This window comes from Haliaeetus albicilla, chromosome 5 (genome assembly GCF_947461875.1).
Source record: "Haliaeetus albicilla chromosome 5, bHalAlb1.1, whole genome shotgun sequence".
In the NCBI taxonomy this organism is placed as follows: Eukaryota; Metazoa; Chordata; class Aves; order Accipitriformes; family Accipitridae; genus Haliaeetus; species Haliaeetus albicilla.
The window spans coordinates 41773269-41791320 of NC_091487.1; the positions used below are offsets into that span (position 1 = coordinate 41773269).

General features: G+C 42.3%; 1 protein-coding gene across 1 annotated transcript; it reads left to right on the forward strand.

Moving 5' to 3' along the window:
* The first annotated feature begins 302 nt into the window (after positions 1-302).
* LOC104325161 (cytosolic phospholipase A2 epsilon) lies at positions 303-17735 on the forward strand. Its single transcript, XM_069784389.1, has 21 exons — positions 303-416; positions 1078-1161; positions 3416-3488; positions 4477-4613; positions 5016-5147; positions 6622-6662; positions 7384-7426; positions 8200-8272; positions 8471-8640; positions 8781-8861; positions 9607-9644; positions 10320-10455; positions 11137-11273; positions 11693-11915; positions 12617-12731; positions 13119-13256; positions 14524-14631; positions 15301-15492; positions 15972-16138; positions 16515-16701; positions 17214-17735. Exons 1-21 carry the CDS (start codon positions 375-377, stop codon positions 17420-17422), a joined length of 2526 nt encoding a protein of 841 aa, XP_069640490.1. The 5' UTR covers positions 303-374; the 3' UTR covers positions 17423-17735.
* Positions 17736-18052: the final 317 nt, after the last annotated feature.

Below are 18052 nucleotides of genomic sequence, written 5' to 3' on the forward strand. Positions count from 1 at the left end.
AGAGTATGTATTTCTGTAGGCTTTGAGGTCTTGCTAAGTGGAAAATTCAGTGCTCACATAAAAGGGCATACTTCTCTTAGCATTAGTTATAAACCTGCCATTGGCCACTATTGGGCAAAGTGACTCAAACAGCATACTTCTACCTACTGTACAGGCAAAGGTATTTTTTCCTATTTATTTGACCACAGGATTCACCTTCCTAGCATAAGAAAATGGGAGGGGAATAACTACGTTTAAGAAATCAGGCAGAGGTGGGGCTCTGAGTCAGTTTATAAAACAGTTGCTCACCTGTGTATAAGACATTTAAACTATTGGTGGCTGTGGAAGCTGCGAGATGTGAAATTGCATTGCCACAGATAAGACTGGACGTGTATATGGCAGTGACCACAATGGAGCAAGATGGCATTTTGTCTCAGGTAAGAAGAGTGCAGAGCAAAGCAAGGCATCTGGGATCTCAGCTGGTTATGCTGCACATAGTGCAAAGGTGGTACTACTTTCTTGACCTACCATTGACTATAAATGACTCTGTGTGGGATGAAGGAAGTCAGTGCCTCAAGAGCTCATTATCGAAATCTAAAAAATGATAGCAAAAAAAAAAAAATAGGAAGGAAGTGAAAACTACTTGGGGAGTAAAAGTTTATTTACAAAGGGAGCATTTTGTATATTTAGGGGCTTTTTTCATTTTAGAGACATGATACATGCAACTTCAGAATAAGTATTAAACAGTATGGAAATGTGCTTCAAGGTGAAAGATCAATGATGGGGTGTGTTGACAGGAGACAGGTATGCTGTTCCTTTAACAGCCAGGGCTGGGAGCTGCCTTCCCTCCCCTGTGTCATGCAAAGGGTGGACCTTTTGGTGGCTGCTGCACCTCTGCTGGGGCTTACTGGGACAAGCACAGCGCAGGCAGCGGCACCGGGCACAGCAGGAAACACCTGTACCTGCCAAGGCTCTGCGGCCAGCACGGACCATGGGCTCCCGTCCACTGCTGTGCTGTGGTTCTCAATTCCCTATGAGGATTGCTTTTAAGAGACAGGATGGTTTTTCCAGGGGTAACGTCGGCACTTCTTGTTGCAGGAGCTGATCACTCAAACCACTCGGCTAAGAGAAGGAATTATGAGGCTGAATCCTGATGGGGAGCAGTCGACTCCTGTTACAAAGGTACTGCAAAGGAGAATTTCAAAAGAAAGCTGTAAAGGAGACTTTCCTGCTGGGTGGAGCCTGGGTGAGAACAGATAAAGTTCAGCCTCTGCCAAACAGTCTAATTAGCTGCCATAACCCATCCAGCTTCCCCCATGAAACACTGTCCCACTTATCGTTTTGATCGCTTCACTTAGGCAGTCTTGCTTCACATTAAAGTCCTAGTGCTGTTTTCTATCCTTGGCACATGGGAAATGAACCCTGTTTTAACAAGGCTAATATCTTTAAAAGGATGGGTTGGAATAGGCTTTCTGCTACATATGTCTTACTAAAGCACAAGGGCAAATTTACTGTCAGTGTAGGTAGTAATAGCTGTGAAATTGTGCCACTTACTCCCTCAAAGAGTATGGCACAACCTTGAAGTGGATTTTTCAATGCCTGATTTCCTGGATTAACCTAATAGTTTTCCAGGAGACTTCAGATATGTTATATGAAATCTTTCCTCTAGGAAATGAGAGGACCAGATGTGGTGAAAAAGTTTTTTGACCTTGTTCTCTGTAGTTTGAGGCCACTTAGTAATAATTAGGAACTCTCCCTTGTTCTGTTTCGAGCTGAGTTAAGCTGCTGAGCAACAAGTGTTGTGCTTACAGTTTAAGGAATTGCCACCCCTTTCTGTTGATTAGTTGAATGGAAACCCCAAAGATGAGAAAATACTCCCTAAAACACAACTCTCTACACTGCAGGGATCACGGCAGGTTCAGAAGAACAAACCAAACCTCTCAAAGTTTTTTAGGCAAAACTCACACCGCCGATGGGATTTTGGCCATTTGTTATTTATACCTCCGTGATGGCTAAGCCAAGGCTTCCTGGTTATGACAGGGCACATCCACATGCCTGAGTACTTTGTTCAATCTGCACTCCTTCCCTGGCTCTTTGGGATCACCATGAGCCACGAAGGTGGCTCCAGGGGAGCCGATCCCTGAAACTGGGTTGAGCCCTTCCAGGAAAGTGCCTTCTCCAAAGCCAGCCACTGGCAGCACAAGTTACTGGCTCTGTAATTACCGAACACTTTCCACCTGTACCTGCCTCATTTCTGTGCCTTAGGAGTTAGGGTTTAGACACAAATGCAAGTGCCTTTGATGGTCTTATCCACAGCTACTCTTTGGACTCTTAGCGGTGGTTTGACATCCTTGATTTGCACACACGGTTACCTGCTGTGCAGCTGAACAGCACAAGTGTCGTTGGTGCCTTTTCCTAGAATGGGGTGCTTTGGTTACCTGGAGGCTAATTTTACCTGTTTCTTCATTAGCCTACTTGCTAACTGCCCCCGATCTCAACAACATATATTCATTAGCCCCAGCTGCATGCATTAATACACTCAGGTTAAACATTATGAGAGACATCACATGGACATATATATTCCATTGAGACTATGAATATCAATACACTTCACTATTTATGGACAGCAAGCATGGCACATTATGAACACAGTACATACCAAGTTGTTTTGCTCAGGCCAACTAGAGCAAAAGTCCTGCTCTCCTTTCCAGCAGTACCTGTGTCACACATCCTTCTCAGTGGGACTACTGAGGTCAGTGTTATGCAAATGCCACTTCAGGACTGGCAATGGTCTTTTAATAGTCATTTTGCAGTATAGATGGAGTGAGCAGGAGGTATCACTATCTGTCTGTGGGCCTGTAGTTGCACTAAGCGCCTTTTCCATTTTAGAACTTTTGGAGCAAAATTTTCCTGCTGATTTATATTCCAACATATTGTGTCTTTTCCCCCTTTCTGTGACTGTAGAAATAAAAGGTTAGGTGGAAATGGAGATTAATGGTATTTATTTGTTTATTTTATGGTAAAAGGAGAAGGGATATGGACTTGTGTTTGGGGTCTGACATGGGACCAGAACAGCAATATGAGAGACTAAGAAGTCAAGCATGAGGCCTTAATGTCGGAGACATGGGCTAATATGAAAGAGGGAAGCCAAAGGGAGCAAACAAGAGTTTCTTATCAGGTGTAAAACACTGAGTTTGCACTTCTTATCCAAAACAGTGCAAAGAAACTCCAGCTATGCAGAATTTACATGGTTCAAAACTAGAGAAAATCTTCTCACAAGAAAAAGTCAGAGGTGAGCTCAGCTCGAGAGGAGCAGTTATGTCCCTGTAAATGATATTTGGGTATTTCTCTCTCTTGATCATTTCTATCTTCTAAATATGCTATCTACCTTTAGCATTCATTCCTGTCTTTTGTATGGCTTTTTTTTCCCCCGCAGATAGAATCATCTCTGTGTTACTTACTGACTGTAAGAGTCATAAGAGCAAGAAATATCCACCAGGCAGATGTCTGTAAGTATCTGTAGTGCTCTGTACGGTCTCCTTAACCTTCATGGGATACTAGCTAGTCTTGCTACACAAAAAAGTGCTTTCTGGATTTCTTCCATGGATGGAGAAAGTCCTCTCACTGGCATGCTGGTTCCAGCAATGAACACAGTGTGTTGGTTTTCTTTGCATCAACCCTGTTCTGTGCAGAGGTAACTCTGTAAGGTCACAGCTGTACCTATGGCACATATTTCTCTGCATCACCAAAGGGAGCAGGGAAAGCTCTGCAGTCTGTTGAAAGCAAGATATGTGGAAAGATCTCCTGTATTTTCCTCTGGAGTATATTTATGTAGCAAATACCACACAAACAGATTGGGATAATGGAGCAAATACTGAAAATGGAGTAGCCTTATCTCAAATTTAGCTTGTACTCAAAGCTTTCTCAAGGCTAAGTAATCCAAATTACCATACCCTGATTCCCTGTGTACCAGCTTTCGCAGATAAAACCCCATTAGGTGGTGTTACATTTTGTAGGTTCACTTCTGATGGCCTGCAACTGAAATATAGTAGAAGATTGTAGTTTTACTTATGCAGAAATCAAGAAGCATTTTTTCCCCCTATGTTTTGGGCTTTTAAAAAATTTTCTGTCTGGCTAAAATAGAAGTTATCGCTGTGTTTCCTTAATGCTTGCAAACATAGGGTGCTGTGGTTGTACTGAATTATTTTATCTTGGGCTAAACTGGTTGCCTGATGACATAGAAGGAGGAGAAACCCCTTTGAACCAAATGCATTTAATGCATTTATTATATGTCTAACCATATTTATTCAGAGAAGAAGCGTGTCCCTCTTCTTTTTTCTCCATTCCTATTACCTAAATTGTAATGTTTATGTTGGACAAATATGTCATCATTATCACAGTGTCTCTCTCTGAAAGCAAAGCTTCATGTTGTTCAATTCATTCTTTCTTCCAGAGCAAATCCTCATTTTAATTGTGTTTGTGTTTTTTAACATACAGTAAGCCAGACTGACTGCTATGTGAGCCTGTGGCTGCCAACTGCTTCAACTGACAAATTTCAGACTAAACCCATCAAGAATTGCAAAGATCCAGTCTGGAATGAAACCTTCTACTTCAGGATCCAGAGTCAGGTCAAGGTACTGAGCTGGGACTTCCCTGTTAACCAGGACCTAGGGGGCAACTAGCAGGTTTTATCCTTTTGCAAAGGGGACTTAAGTAATTTTCTCAAGAGGCAAGGAAAGATGCAGAAAGATGTGAGAATAACATAGTTTTATGACAGTTTTCCATGCCATGAAAGACAAGTATCTCTCAGCCATGGGTAGAATATGACCTTTGAGATGTCTGTGATTTCCTCTCATTCCTCCTTGTAGGCAGATGCCTACATAAAGTTGATTTTCCCCTCTGCCTCCTTCCTTACCTGCTCTTTTTCTTTACACCCTCCCACTCCTCACAACAGCTGACTAAAACAGCTGTCCCCAGGATCTCCTGCTTTGAATGAAAACTGACACACTTCTAAAGTCCTTCCCTTCCCTTCCCAGAATGTGCTGGAGCTGGTGCTCTATGATAAGGACGTGGCTACTCAAGATGACCACCTCTTCACGGTGTACTTCGATATAGCCAAACTTTCCCTGGGAGAGCAAGTCTTCATGCACTTCAAGTGTGATTCACAGGTGAGGTCTGAAATAAGAAATGGAATAGGTTGGAAAGAACGTGTTTGCTTTTCTGTCTAAAATGTTATTTGCAAAATCTTTTTTTACTTCTTGTGTATGGACTGCCTAGACACATGAAAGGGAGTTGTTTTTCACTCTGACATGGGAAAGCCTCTTCTCACCTGGATCTGTAGGCACACTGAAGGGTTTGGTATTGGCCACAGAGGCTCACAAACTTCAGGTGTCTTTGCAAAATTGTCACTTTGCTGAGTCTGCCCCCATTGAGGATTGAGGATCGAGGACTCTGTCCGCACCAGTACATGATGCTTTTTGTCAAAACTTGTTACTTAACCTAGTAATTAGGAAGTAATAACTCTGTGATAAGAACCAAGTGTCGAACCAGACTAGTTGCTAATTATGAACTGTGGCATGGGTGTTAAATAAGGTGCCTAAGTCATGCCACTCCACTTGGCAACAAGAAATATTCCTAATTTGAATGTCCAGGGAGGCTCTGAAAGTCGTACATCCCACTTCCCGGTATGTTCTGTCCATCCCTCTCCTTTTCCAGTTCCCTCCCAGTCTTCTGTGCATCTGTCATGCACCATTCCATTGATTAATTACACTCCCAAACTCCACTCTGCAGTTTGTTGCCTTGAAATGCCTTATTTGACCATTTCTTTCTCTACAAAATACCAGAGGAGCAGCGTGTAGACTTCCAGTAGCCCTTGGTAAAATAGAAACATTTGGCTAGTTGTAACCCAGCTCATTACTGTCTGGGTGGTTACAGGTGCCATATCCAAGCCTTTCATTACTGCGTTTGCACAGCTACAGTAGTAAGAGCTCATCCTCTTCAGGCCTTCGTAAATTTTTTTTGTCCTGTATTAATAACTTTTGGGTGTCTTTAGTGCAATAGGTAGTTTGAGCAACTAAGCAACCTACAGCGTGATCTCACTTCTCTGTTCATCATCCCTTCTGTCCCCACCTTTGTTTTCCTCTGTCCCATGCTTTCTTCCTCCTAGGGATTATACTCTTCTCCACCGCCCCATAGACCAGGCCTTAATGTCAGATTTACCTCTGCCCCAGTGCCCTCAACATGTTGCCAAACGAAGTGGTTGTCCTCTTCCACACCTGCTTTGCATGTCACCATTTCCACTCCTTACACCAGAAAGCTTTGGCTGCTCCCCTCAGCAGACCCTCTTTCTCTGGCTGGCAGACAGCACCTCTGCCCGGCTCAGTCCCTTGTGTCCCAGCAGAAGCAGGCAAGCCAAGTACTTTCTTTGTTAAAAACTGCTATCACAGCCATCCAGAAACTTCCTATCAATAAAGAACCTTGAGGCTCAAGACGCACAGATGTGAGGTGGCGGGGGCCTCTCTTTTACATGCTCTGCCAGTTGCAAATAGTGCTTGCATACCTACATTGTGAGAGTGAGAACTTGCATTATGAGAACTGCCAGTAGACTAGTGCCAAAAACATTTTTCTTTCTTTGTTTTCCAGAGACAAGAGGAGCTAGAGGTGGGATTTGCATTGGATAATATGTGAGTAAACGTGAAATGCAACATAATCTGCAGCAAAAAGAAACAGCAATTCAGAGGCATGAAATAATCTAGCCTAATTGTCCAGTGTACATCATTCCTTGATGATGCTGATGATGAACACTGTTTCCTGAGGAATCCGTGCTATGAGCTGTGTGACGAATTGGTGCGTGCCAGGATGACCTCCTATGAACTTCAGGCGGACAGGGAGAACACCCTAAAACCTTTTCTTTGCCCAGTGTAATGAATACTATTTAAGACGAGAATATTGGGACTGCTGTTTTGTTACACGTTTGTCTTTAAGATCAGCCGGGAGGTTCGCCTCCCTTCAAAGCACAACATGGAATAACGCACGGGATTTCTGATCTAGAGCCCTTTCTGTCCCATCCTCCGACAAACTGCAATTTTTAACAGACTGGAGTCCGTGAAACCATCTGTAGCCTCAGCTTGGGGCTCACCATAAAATCACTGCATGGTTTGGGCCTGCAGTACCTTTTTTTTTTTCCCCTGAGCTCCAGGACTGGATGAGCCGGTAGGATGACAACTGTGCCTTGACAGAGTTGAGTGAGGAAACTTGTATCACAAGTCTCCTGGGACTTCTCTTTCAAATCCAATACGCAGCTAAAAATAAGCAAGAGGAAAATCAGGAGAGGGGTGTGTCTCATGAATTATACTGTAATTATACTGAGTTATTAAAAAATGTATTTTTCTTTCTGTTTCCTAGCTCAGGCCCTCCTGAAACCATCATTACTAATGGAGTACTAGTGGTGAGTGTTATGTTTTGTCATCTTTCTTGTCGTGTTGCCACACTTGTTTCACTTGACTCACAGTCATCAGGCCAACATACCCTTGGACTGAGCAAAGCCAGCACTGAAACACTGTGATTTCCCTCTTCATCATCTGCCTCACGACACATCCTTGTGGATGGCACCTGTGGAGAGGCTGTGGCTGGAACAGCAGGGAGGTCCCCCATGCTAGCATCCCTCTGGTGTTGCAAAGGCAATGCATGGAAGTGGTTTAGGTCTGAGACATCGGCGCAGCAGTGAACTCTCCCTTGGACATCACTCCTCCCAAATTCCTGTATTGCCAAAGCAGTGGGGTTTCTCCTGTCCCAGGCACATGTCATTTCCTGCATTCATAACTGCGCTTTTTACACAGGGACTTCCTGACCATGCCATTTGCTCATGTATTAGCTTTGTTTCCTCATTATTTTTGTTTATATCAGTCCTCTGCATCTCTGTCCGCGTCCTGGGAGTGCTGTTTTTCACTTTGCCCTTACCTTCTCCCTTCTGCAAGCCCTGTTCATCCACACTGCACCCCCAGCCTTGCCCTGGCTGCATCCAGTTTCTCAGAGACTTCTCCTGTTCCAGCCAGAATCTGAAATCGAGGTCATGGTTGAGAGAAAATGTTTTCCTCAGGACAAAGTGCACTGCCTGTATAGCATTCATATCATCATCAGTAGGAGCTTAGACTAGGAAACAGAAACTCAGACTGGAAAATTCCCTGCCATGAGGTATTTTATTGTTTGTGTCTCTTACAGTCTCGCAAAATCTGCAGCTTGGAAGTTCAGGTGGTTGAGAAGAAGAAGAAGAAAAAGAAGAAATCTTTATCAAGTGAGGTTATTTCTCCATTAGCTATTTTTAAATCTTGATGTGCTAATACTATGAAGGCAATTGGCTTAATGTAAGAATGAAATAATACCCGACGAATCCAAAACATGAGGACAGCCTTGTGATATACTCTGTAAGAACCTTTGTTTCCAATTTTGATGAGAAAACTACTCTGTGTCTGCTTTTGTGTCACTTCCTTAGAGAAAGAATTCTCCTTTAAAGTGCAAGGCTCTTATGAGGGCACCCAAGACATTATGCTGGGATCGGATCTGGTCTTCAGCTCCTCCTCTCCTGCCAAATTTCACTATGCCAGATACAAGCAGCCAACACTGGATGTTACGCTACCAAGGAAGAAACAACCTCCCTCCTTTGTATGTTATAACTAGACTTTATAAAACATAATAGTGGCATGTAGAGTAACATGCACCATAAATAGTAACATTAATTTGCATTGTGGAAAGAGACTAACACTCCTTACAATATAAACTTGGATATATTTGTATTTTTTCAGCACTCCTGTGTGTGTGATACAGGCTCTGCAAACGTGGAACTTCATTCCCTTCCAAGTGGAAAAAACATGATCTTAGCAGAGGTGAGTGCCTGCTCTTTTGTGGGAGAGGTTGAGAAAGCTGAGCGTGGAACTCTATCCCCCTGATGATTACGAGGGTACTCTCTGACGATCAAAGCCTACAGATAAAAAATGTCACAATCTAACAGTGGTAGGTCTTTAGGTGATAAGGCCAGGTTGTGCCTTGTTCTCTTTGAATGGGTATGGGAATACAGGGGATCTCGTTACTCCATCCTGATCTTATTTCATGCTAAACGCGAGCTAAACACACACCAGTGGGGCACCTGACCGAACTCAGGTAGCGCCAGTCTTTTGCTGATGCTGACTATGCTTTGCAAAGCACTTTTAGATTCATGGTTAAAAAAAATCCATACAGAACGAAAGGAACATGGCTGTTGTGGGGTGTAAGCCACAGAAAGGGAGGAGCAAATGCTGTGGTGTAGAATAGTAGTGTGGTTGCAGCCTGGCTGGCTGCCTAAGAGAGGTAATGTTAGTAGAGGTGGGTAAGGTATATATTATCATTACTTTCCTCTGTAAACAGCAGTTGTCCTCAGACATTACATTCACTACAGAACACTTGGAATTACTGAACAACTTCCCTGACAATAAACCAGTGCAGTCAATTCATATACGTTGCTGGATTATTCAGAGTTCCCGATCTGTACCCACATTACTAGGACAGCACAGGCTAAAATTCCTCCTGGGGCTGCAGGGGAGGAGTACTAAAGCAGGTTGTCATGCTTACATTGTTCACATTCTTGCTTTCCAGGATAAAAGATTTGATTTATATGTGAAGGCAGAAGACTGGTAAGAGACTTGGCTGCTCTTGGAGGCTAACTTGTCCTTAGCTGAACTCATCTCACCCTTGGCTCTTTACTGGGGAGGAGGCACTCACAGTAGGATAGTAGGTTGTATGACCAAGTGATGTGGAATTCACATGAGCTGAAAGCAAACTATATGTGTAAAGTTAACAACAGGTGTAGATAATCCATGATGAGACATGAATAAAGAAAAGATGCATAAAATAGAAGAAATAATATTACAAGCTGCTTAAGCTAGTCAGCATTATGCTCAGCACAGTCTGTAACCTTTAACACTGTGTAAGAGTGCAGCTGATCACCTGGTACTGTTGATCATGAAGTAGGTAAACTGTGCTGCCTACTTCAAGGCAGACGTGAGAAGTTTTTCTTACAGCTCTCAGTGCAGGTTAAAGTATGAGAGAATCCAGACAGCAGATGTCTCAGAAATTATCTGCAGGAATGTCTTTCCTTAGGTTTTCTTTTGATAAATGCTTAGAAATTTAGCAGTCCCTTTTTCTATCATTCTTTCATGCAGCATTGTATACCTGCTTGGGAGTGTAGGAAAGGCTTCTCCTGTAAAAGCGGTACTTTGTGGATCTGGTTTATTTCCTTGTATTGGAAACTCTGAGCTTGTCTACCAATAATAAAACGGAATATTCCTTTTTCCTGATCTCTGCTCCAGCCCAGACCAACTGGATGTGCGTTTAGGTTTTGACCTCTGCATGCAGGAGCAAGACTTTCTCTGCAAAAGGCGGAATTATGTTGCTCCTGCTCTGAAGAAGGTCCTGCAGCTGGAACAGGATCTGCTGGACCATGAGGTCTGTAGGGCAAACATTCAAAACATATAATGAGTGCTTAGCGGTGGGGGCATAACAGCATAATATGACCTCTTCTTCTTCCCAGTTACATTTTTTTCTGGTCTTTTCTCATCTTTAAACTTTTGTACACTTCCAATACTGCCCCATACCTCTAATCTTACCCTGTTGTTTGTGTCCTTTGCAGTTGCTGTCCTGAGTTTAACTAACTCCTCTCCTGCTACACCTTCATTGCAAGCCAGGCTAGACATTCCTTATACAGAAATGGCTTCTTCCACAGTCTTTACCCTATGGTTGTTAGCCTTGTCGATACTCCTTCCTCCTCTCTTCGACCTGTGAGATTTCTTTTTAATTCCTGCCTTTACAACTGATTTTTTTCTCTCTTACTCTCTCTTTTGGTTTGAATGAATGCATTTTCATTTGTTTTTTTACCAAACATCTGTGTTGAACATGTCAGAGACAAGTGTCAGTTATCTAAGCAAAAATTGTCATTACTTTTATTCCTGTTCTCCTTTATAAAATAAACGGTAGCCTATATTTCAGTAGAAATCATTTGGAAAGAATTCTGTGTCTGGGCACGTGTGGTGCTGTCAGGCTTTGTGTAGCAGGAGGTTTCTGCTGGGAGCCACAGCCAGCTGCAGCCCGCTGTCTGACGCCAGCCCTTTCTGCTTGTGTGCTGCACAGACCCCGGTGGTGGCCATCATGACTACAGGAGGAGGGATGAGATCTTTGACCGCCCTGTATGGCAGCCTGCGGGGGCTCAAGAAACTCAATGTCTTGGACTGTGCCACATACCTGACTGGCTTGTCTGGTACTACATGGTGAGTAAAACTGGGCAGCTCTTGGCTGCAGTCTTTCTGATGACACCAATGCGCTGAAGTAGGCTGGGGCTGAACGTGCAGCAGTCTACCTATAATGCCTTTGCAGCAGTCCTCTTTTTTTGATCTTCCAAAATTAACAGATTAAAGTCTCTTCATGGGAGAAAGTCACATAACGTGCAACAACATTAAAACAAGTGTTTTCTAAGGACAGCTTATGGAAAATTTCTCAAGCCATTTTGTCATGGATAATGACTGTGACTTCAAAGGGACCATGATAGTTTCTTGGGGAACTGAAGACGGGAAACCTTTGCTTAATTTCAAATCAAGAACTTAAAACAGAAACATAAGATGTAGCCATTGCCTACTTCAAACCTTAGTGTGGTTTTCTTCCATCTTCAATATATATTTCCTCTTCCTAGGACGATGTCAAACTTGTACAGAGATGCTGACTGGTCACAAAAGGATCTCGACAAGCAGATCAGCGAGGCTCGAAAACATATGACAAAATGCAAAATAAATTCCCTTTCCTTGGAGTATTTGAAGTATTACAAAAAGCAGCTGTGTCAACGGAAAAGAGAGGGCCGCAAAACATCTTTTATAGATCTCTGGGGGCTTGTCCTGGAATCTTTGTTGCACGATGGGGTACAGTATGTCATAAAGCAGCGTTTACAGTGGCTTGCAATTTTCTGAAAATTAATTTCTGGAGAAGATATTTTCCTGTTTGTTCTGAGAGAAGTAGTTTGCTATGAGACTGTGTGTATGCAAATACACAGACATTTCCAAAACATTTAGTGGCAGTCTTTTAGATACCCAACCACTGTGGAAGTCAGCATTATTGCTTGTGAGATTTTGGATATGTTTTTCTGAGAAAACTCCAAGATTAACATTTTGAAAAAATATTATATTTTAAGATTTTTGTTTATATATATGCTGCAGGTATTTTATTCAGAAATAGCAAATTTACAGACATTATCAATGCCCATGAGAGGTATTAACAAAAGGACCTGCAGACTTTTGAAATATGTGGGAGGTCTTACATAAATTTGCAGCATAACACGTTAAGCTGGTTTATACCAAAAGTATTGCTTTCTGCTCTTCATCATTTCCTTCCATTTTCATCCTAATGGGTTGTCAAATAATCTGGCATCAGATTGGATGCCTGCAGATATTTCAGTAACAGAATGCTCACAGGAATTTTGAAAAATATAGAACATTTCAGAATTTAAGCCCAGCACACATTATACATTAGAGGCAGAAATATTTCTGCCCTACAAGCTTAGATGCAGAGAAAACATTCCTGTGCTAATTTTCATCTCAGTGTAACTGTATTTCTGGAATCACAGAAAGACAACCATAGACTCTCTGATCAGCAACGGGCCATTGATCGTGGTCAGAACCCATTGCCTATCTATACTGCAGTCAATGTCAAGAACAACTACAGCACTCTGGATTTCAAAGGTAATTGTGAGACTTCTGAGAATCATTTGTCTTTATGTTTAAGCTAGTAAATCATGGGACAGTCTTTATAGATAGTCTAAAAAAAGCCCTCTCATTTAAAGACCAGAACCTCAGCTGATGTCTATTCATATAATGTCCTTGTAGTCAGGTGAAAGTTTGACTGCCTATGCAACAGACTCAAAAATATTCCAAAGACTTCTCATGTTTACAAGTTTTCATTTGTACCATGCTTATAACTCACTGCTATTAGTCTGAAATATTAGACTTAAATGCAGAAATTATTTTAATTTTTAACTCCTTTCATTCCCGTGATAGCAACATCATTTTAATCTACAGCTAAGGAGCTGTAGTAAAACATTGTTCTTTTCTTTGTGTTCCTTTTCACAGAATGGGTGGAGTTCACCCCTTACGAGGTGGGATTGCAAAAATATGGAGCTTTTGTTCGTGCTGAGGATTTTGGCAGTGAGTTCTTCATGGGTCGGTTGATGAAGAAGGTCCCTGAATCCCGGATCTGCTTCTTAGAAGGTAAGCTGTTAAAAACATTGGAATAAGTTTTGTTTTGGTTTTGGTTTTTGTTGGTTTTTTTTTTAATTGTGAGGTATATAAACTAAGCACTGATAAAACACTGGTGCATGACTGACAGGGCAGTTTCACTGCAGAGGATAAATATCCCATTGCTGAATTAATACTTGCTATAATGGATTCAGCTTACTCTAAAAAAGAAACTTCAAAGTGACAGGCAAATGGTTATTTTCACTTTTAAAGCTACTTTTGAATAAAAACATAGTATCACTTCCAGTCCAACAATAAAATTCGGGTCCCTGGGAATCCACAGTTCTGCTCATGCTACTCCAGAAGGGTGAACTCCAGAGCCTCTTGCCTGTCTCACAGGTAGTCAGTAATTTGTGTGCTTCCTATAGAGAGTTAACATGAGCCTTCATGCGGATCCTCCACTGCATCAGGGTGTCTTTGGGCATGCCAGGTCCCCCCAGCTCCAGACAGTCTTCTGCTTTGGCCACACATCACTGGCTCCAGTTTCCACATTGTCTGGGCAAGCCTGGGGGGGAAAACAGCATAGTCATAGCCAGAAGCATTTTTGCTGTTGACTGAAGTAGAGCATGGATAGGTGTTTTCCAGACAAAGAGACAAGCTGTCAACATGTGAGTGGTTCGAGATGCAAACTTCTCTTCGACTGGCCACTTCACTTAGAGTGAGGGAGACGCTGTACTATTTTAGCCCAAGCCTATGCTGGATGTGCATACATTTGCACTTCCTGAACCAAAAACCAGTGAGAACTTGTGCCCTAACGGATAACCAAAGAAATTTTTTCTCAAGTTCAAAAATGCATGGTCAAAACTGATCCCTTGATGTGCTAACAGGCTGCTTCTCAAAAAAGGAAGTCTACAAATCAGAGGCTGTAAGATCATGTTGTAGTTAGACCCTTATCAATGTAATTCCCCATCAAATATCTCAGATTGCAAAATTTCATCCTTTCTTTTTATACAAGCCTTGTGATACTTGGTTTTTTTTCTGAAAACCCAAGGTCCTTAGGTCATATTAATTCACAAAAATCTCACCATTCGTTAAAATATATATCCAGCCCTAAGTACCATAAGACAACAACTGGATACCAAAATAAGGTTTAAAAACCAGCAGCCAAATAAAAATGACACATCATCCATTTAAAACAAACTAAGGAAAAGCATAAACCTTGCGAATCTCATCTCATGAGAACAGTTTTGTGATCCATGATGTGTGAATGTTTGAGTTAGAAAGCTCTTTCCTTTTACAGGCATGTGGAGTAGTTTATTTTCATTGAATGTGTTATATATCTGGAATTCATCCCATTCATCAGAAGATTTCTGGCACAGGTGGACCCGGGACAAAATCGACAATATAGGTAAATTATCATACTTCTTCCTTATTGTGTATTTATTGTTAGATAGAGTTAATGTCAGATAAACCATCACAACTATCTGCTATGTGAGATGTGCACAGTGTATCTGTCATTTTTTGGAGTGTTTCTTCAAAGACCACATTGCCTTTCTGGAAGGAATTGGATTCAAAGTCTCATACTGCAAAACATAATTGGGTAATTTAAAAATCTCCAGTCTTGTGATCTACGTGCTCACTGAGGGCTCAACACTGATGTTAGCAGAGGAGTAAAATGTTCAGGAATAATAAGATTGATTTGTAAATGATTAATAAAGCAAAAAGATTTTGACTACATAAAATAGGAGCTACTGTAATACAAATAAGTACAACACTTATCCTTTTCCAAAGCCTGCATTCAGTCTGTTCCACAAGTGTGCATATGTCTGGTGCAGATTTTTATGGCTGCCTGATAGTGGGCAGGTTTTTTATCTAAGTCTGAACTGTGTAAAGAAATGGTATTTGGCTGGTAAGAGTAGGGTTTTATTTTCTTTTTCATTTGGTCACTTGTGCTCATCGAGTCTTTTATCCTAGGCCTTTTAAATAAATAAAACACTGATTTTTATTACTTACCTCGACATCTTGGGCAATGACCTTGCTGTAGGCAAGTAGAATTTAACAGCCTTTCCCCATGCAGAGGAGGAACCCCTCCTACCGCTGAAGCCCCACGAGCTGAGGACTCGGCTGTTCACCCCTCCCGGCCCCCTCAGCAGCGCTCTCCGCGGCGCTCTTACCGACCGCCCCTGTGTTGCCCAGGAGCACAACTTCCTAAAGGGTTTCCAGATGCATAATGACTACCTGGAGAACAAGCACTTCTGCAGATGGAAAGGTAAGAGAAGACCTGTGTGCCTGGAGAGAGAATAAAAAAGCAGAACAAAATGAAACCCCAGATTTGATATTAAACCCTATCTCCAAGGTTAAAGGCCATGTTTGGGCAGAATCACTATTAGACCAATCAGTTGTGGCACACTGGGATGTAGCATGGTGTGGTGTTGAGCTCCATGCCAATGGTTTGCTGGTGGCACACACCGCCTGAGGCAGGGGCACTGGGTCCTGATGGTGGCTTTCCCTTTGTTTGAAGACACACTCGGTCGGGAGGCACAAGAAACCCCCTTCATGAAAGTTGCCGTTGCAGGTTGAAACTGCATGTGGCTGGAGTTCAGAGGGCACAAGAGAAGGGATACAGTGAATCTCCCTTCCCTGAAGACAGAAACCAGTTAGGGCTCTGTGGTCATGGTGTAAGAGTGGAAAACAGGCTAACCAGTTTTGCACTACTGCACTTACAGCAAGAAAAATCTTTCCTTTCAGATACTGTGTTAGACACATTTCCCAACGAGCTGACACAGTCAGAGGAATTCCTGTCTCTGGTAGATACAGGATTTTTCATCAATACAAGCATCATGCCACTTCTAAAACCAGAGAGAAAGGTGGACGTCATCCTGCATTTAAATTACAGTGCAGGATCTCAGATACAGGTGAGAGGAATTGAAGCAGTCTCTGTTTCTTCTTCAACAGCTGTATGCCTGTAAGTTTTTAACACTTAAGTGCTTTCTCTATTGCTCCTACTAGAAGCCTTAACCACTAGCATTTTTTGCTTAATGCTGCAGTGTGATACTTCATTTATAGGCTGTACATATTCTCATTTGTTTTTCTTGTATGATACAAATGTTTTGTGCTAAGAACTCAGGGAAAACAAAAACCTTCTCTCCAATGATGTAGTGATTTCCAGTAGGGGTTTCAGAGCTTTCACATAGCTAGCTTGGAAAATGCCCTCTTTGTTACTGGACTCCAAGAAATCCTGCACCCTGAAATCCTCTTTAAGTCTTAGTGCTGTTCTGTTCATTGACCCAGGCTCTGGACCAGACCTGCAAGTACTGCTCAGAGCAGGGAATCCTTTTTCCCAGGGTGGACTTGAGTGAAAAAGACAGGAAAAACCTGAAGGAGTGTTACCTCTTTGATGGTGCTGAGACTCCAGGAGCGCCAGTACTGCTATTTTTCCCACTGATTAATGATACCTTTCAGAAATACAAAGCACCAGGTAAGTAATCAAACATGTTAAAAAAAGGTTGACATCATGGCCAGCCTATTAAAGGGAGTATATTTAATATGCCAACCCTTGAACTTCACTGTTGGCTCATTTCAATACATCAAAGCTCTCTGTTGCCCAAAGTTACTTTTTTACCAGGTCAGATTTGATGCTGTGGCTGTGCTGTTTCAATCTCTAAGATAGTTTGCAGGTAACTTTGATGTATCTACGTGAGCCACAGGTACAGCTCAGAACTGCAGTGTAGACCCACGTAAGAGGAATAATCATCATTTTTGTCCCCTCATCATGTGAAGCAGCTAATATCCACCTGAGCCAGGGACTGAGCTGTCAGTCTGAAACAGAATTATTTGTTTAAAAAAAATTTTAAACTCGCAAGAATAATTTAGATTATGAACTCTCTCTGTGGAGAGACATCTCCTTTCCCTGCTCTGTTAAGAGTTTGCTTGCTTCTGACCAGAGTAACTCCCATCTCTCAGCAGTGATTTGTCACCCCTTCCTCCTAGGTCAGAAGCGCTTAGAATCAGAGATGGAAGATGGCAAAGTTGATCTCTATGGCCGCTGTTCCCCTTACTCAACATATTCAATTCAGTACACTGAGAAAGCATATGACCGTCTGGTTCAGCTGGGTGAATACAACATCCTAAATAACGAAGACCTCATTATGCAGGCCTTGCACACAGCAGTGGCACGGAAAAGGCAGAAAAAGAAATAACATAAGACAAGGGACTATGCTTTTGTGTCCCTTAACCTGCTGAGAGACTGAAGCTCCCTTACGATCAGCCAGCAGCCTTCAAAGGATTCCTGCTCAACCTCACTGAATGGCAATCTCAGATGAGCAAAGAAGAGACTGAAAAGAAACTTTTCTCCAAAGAATTTCACTGTGGCAATTCATTGCAATTCAGCTACAACAGTGGAGTACAAGTCCCACATGGAATAAGGTGCTAAGATGATAATGAGCATGGTGCTAGTTGCCTTGAGAAAGTTTGAAATGTTTAAGTCCAACAGGTTCAGGGCAGACCACATTAAAAGCTTATTTTATTAACTTGGCTTGTATTTTGTGTTTGTGAGGTGGTGGTGAGGCAAGCAGCAGCCTGTGGGCCAGGTTTGTGACTGGGACCATGGCACATTGTAGGGAAGAATTTAGAGAAAGAAAGGCACGTGTCATATGGCATCCTGTGGGCATAGATCACCTCCAAGGGAGGCTTTGGACAGAGGCAGAGGAGACGCAGTCCATGGGTACCCAATCACCCAAGAAGGCAAAAGAGTCTTGATAAAGTTCTCCACTGCTTGACCACCAAGCTCCTCTGTGTGCTTCCTCACTGCTTCTTGGCTACCCATCCTC

Coding starts and splice junctions, on each gene's coding strand:
- LOC104325161 (XM_069784389.1), top strand. CDS start 375: ATGGCAGTGACCACAATGGAGCAAGATGGCATTTTGTCTCAG. Junction 3,489..4,476: donor TATCCACCAGGCAGATGTCT/GTAAGTATCTGT, acceptor TTTAACATACAG/TAAGCCAGACTGACTGCTAT. Junction 12,732..13,118: donor CAGCACTCTGGATTTCAAAG/GTAATTGTGAGA, acceptor TCCTTTTCACAG/AATGGGTGGAGTTCACCCCT.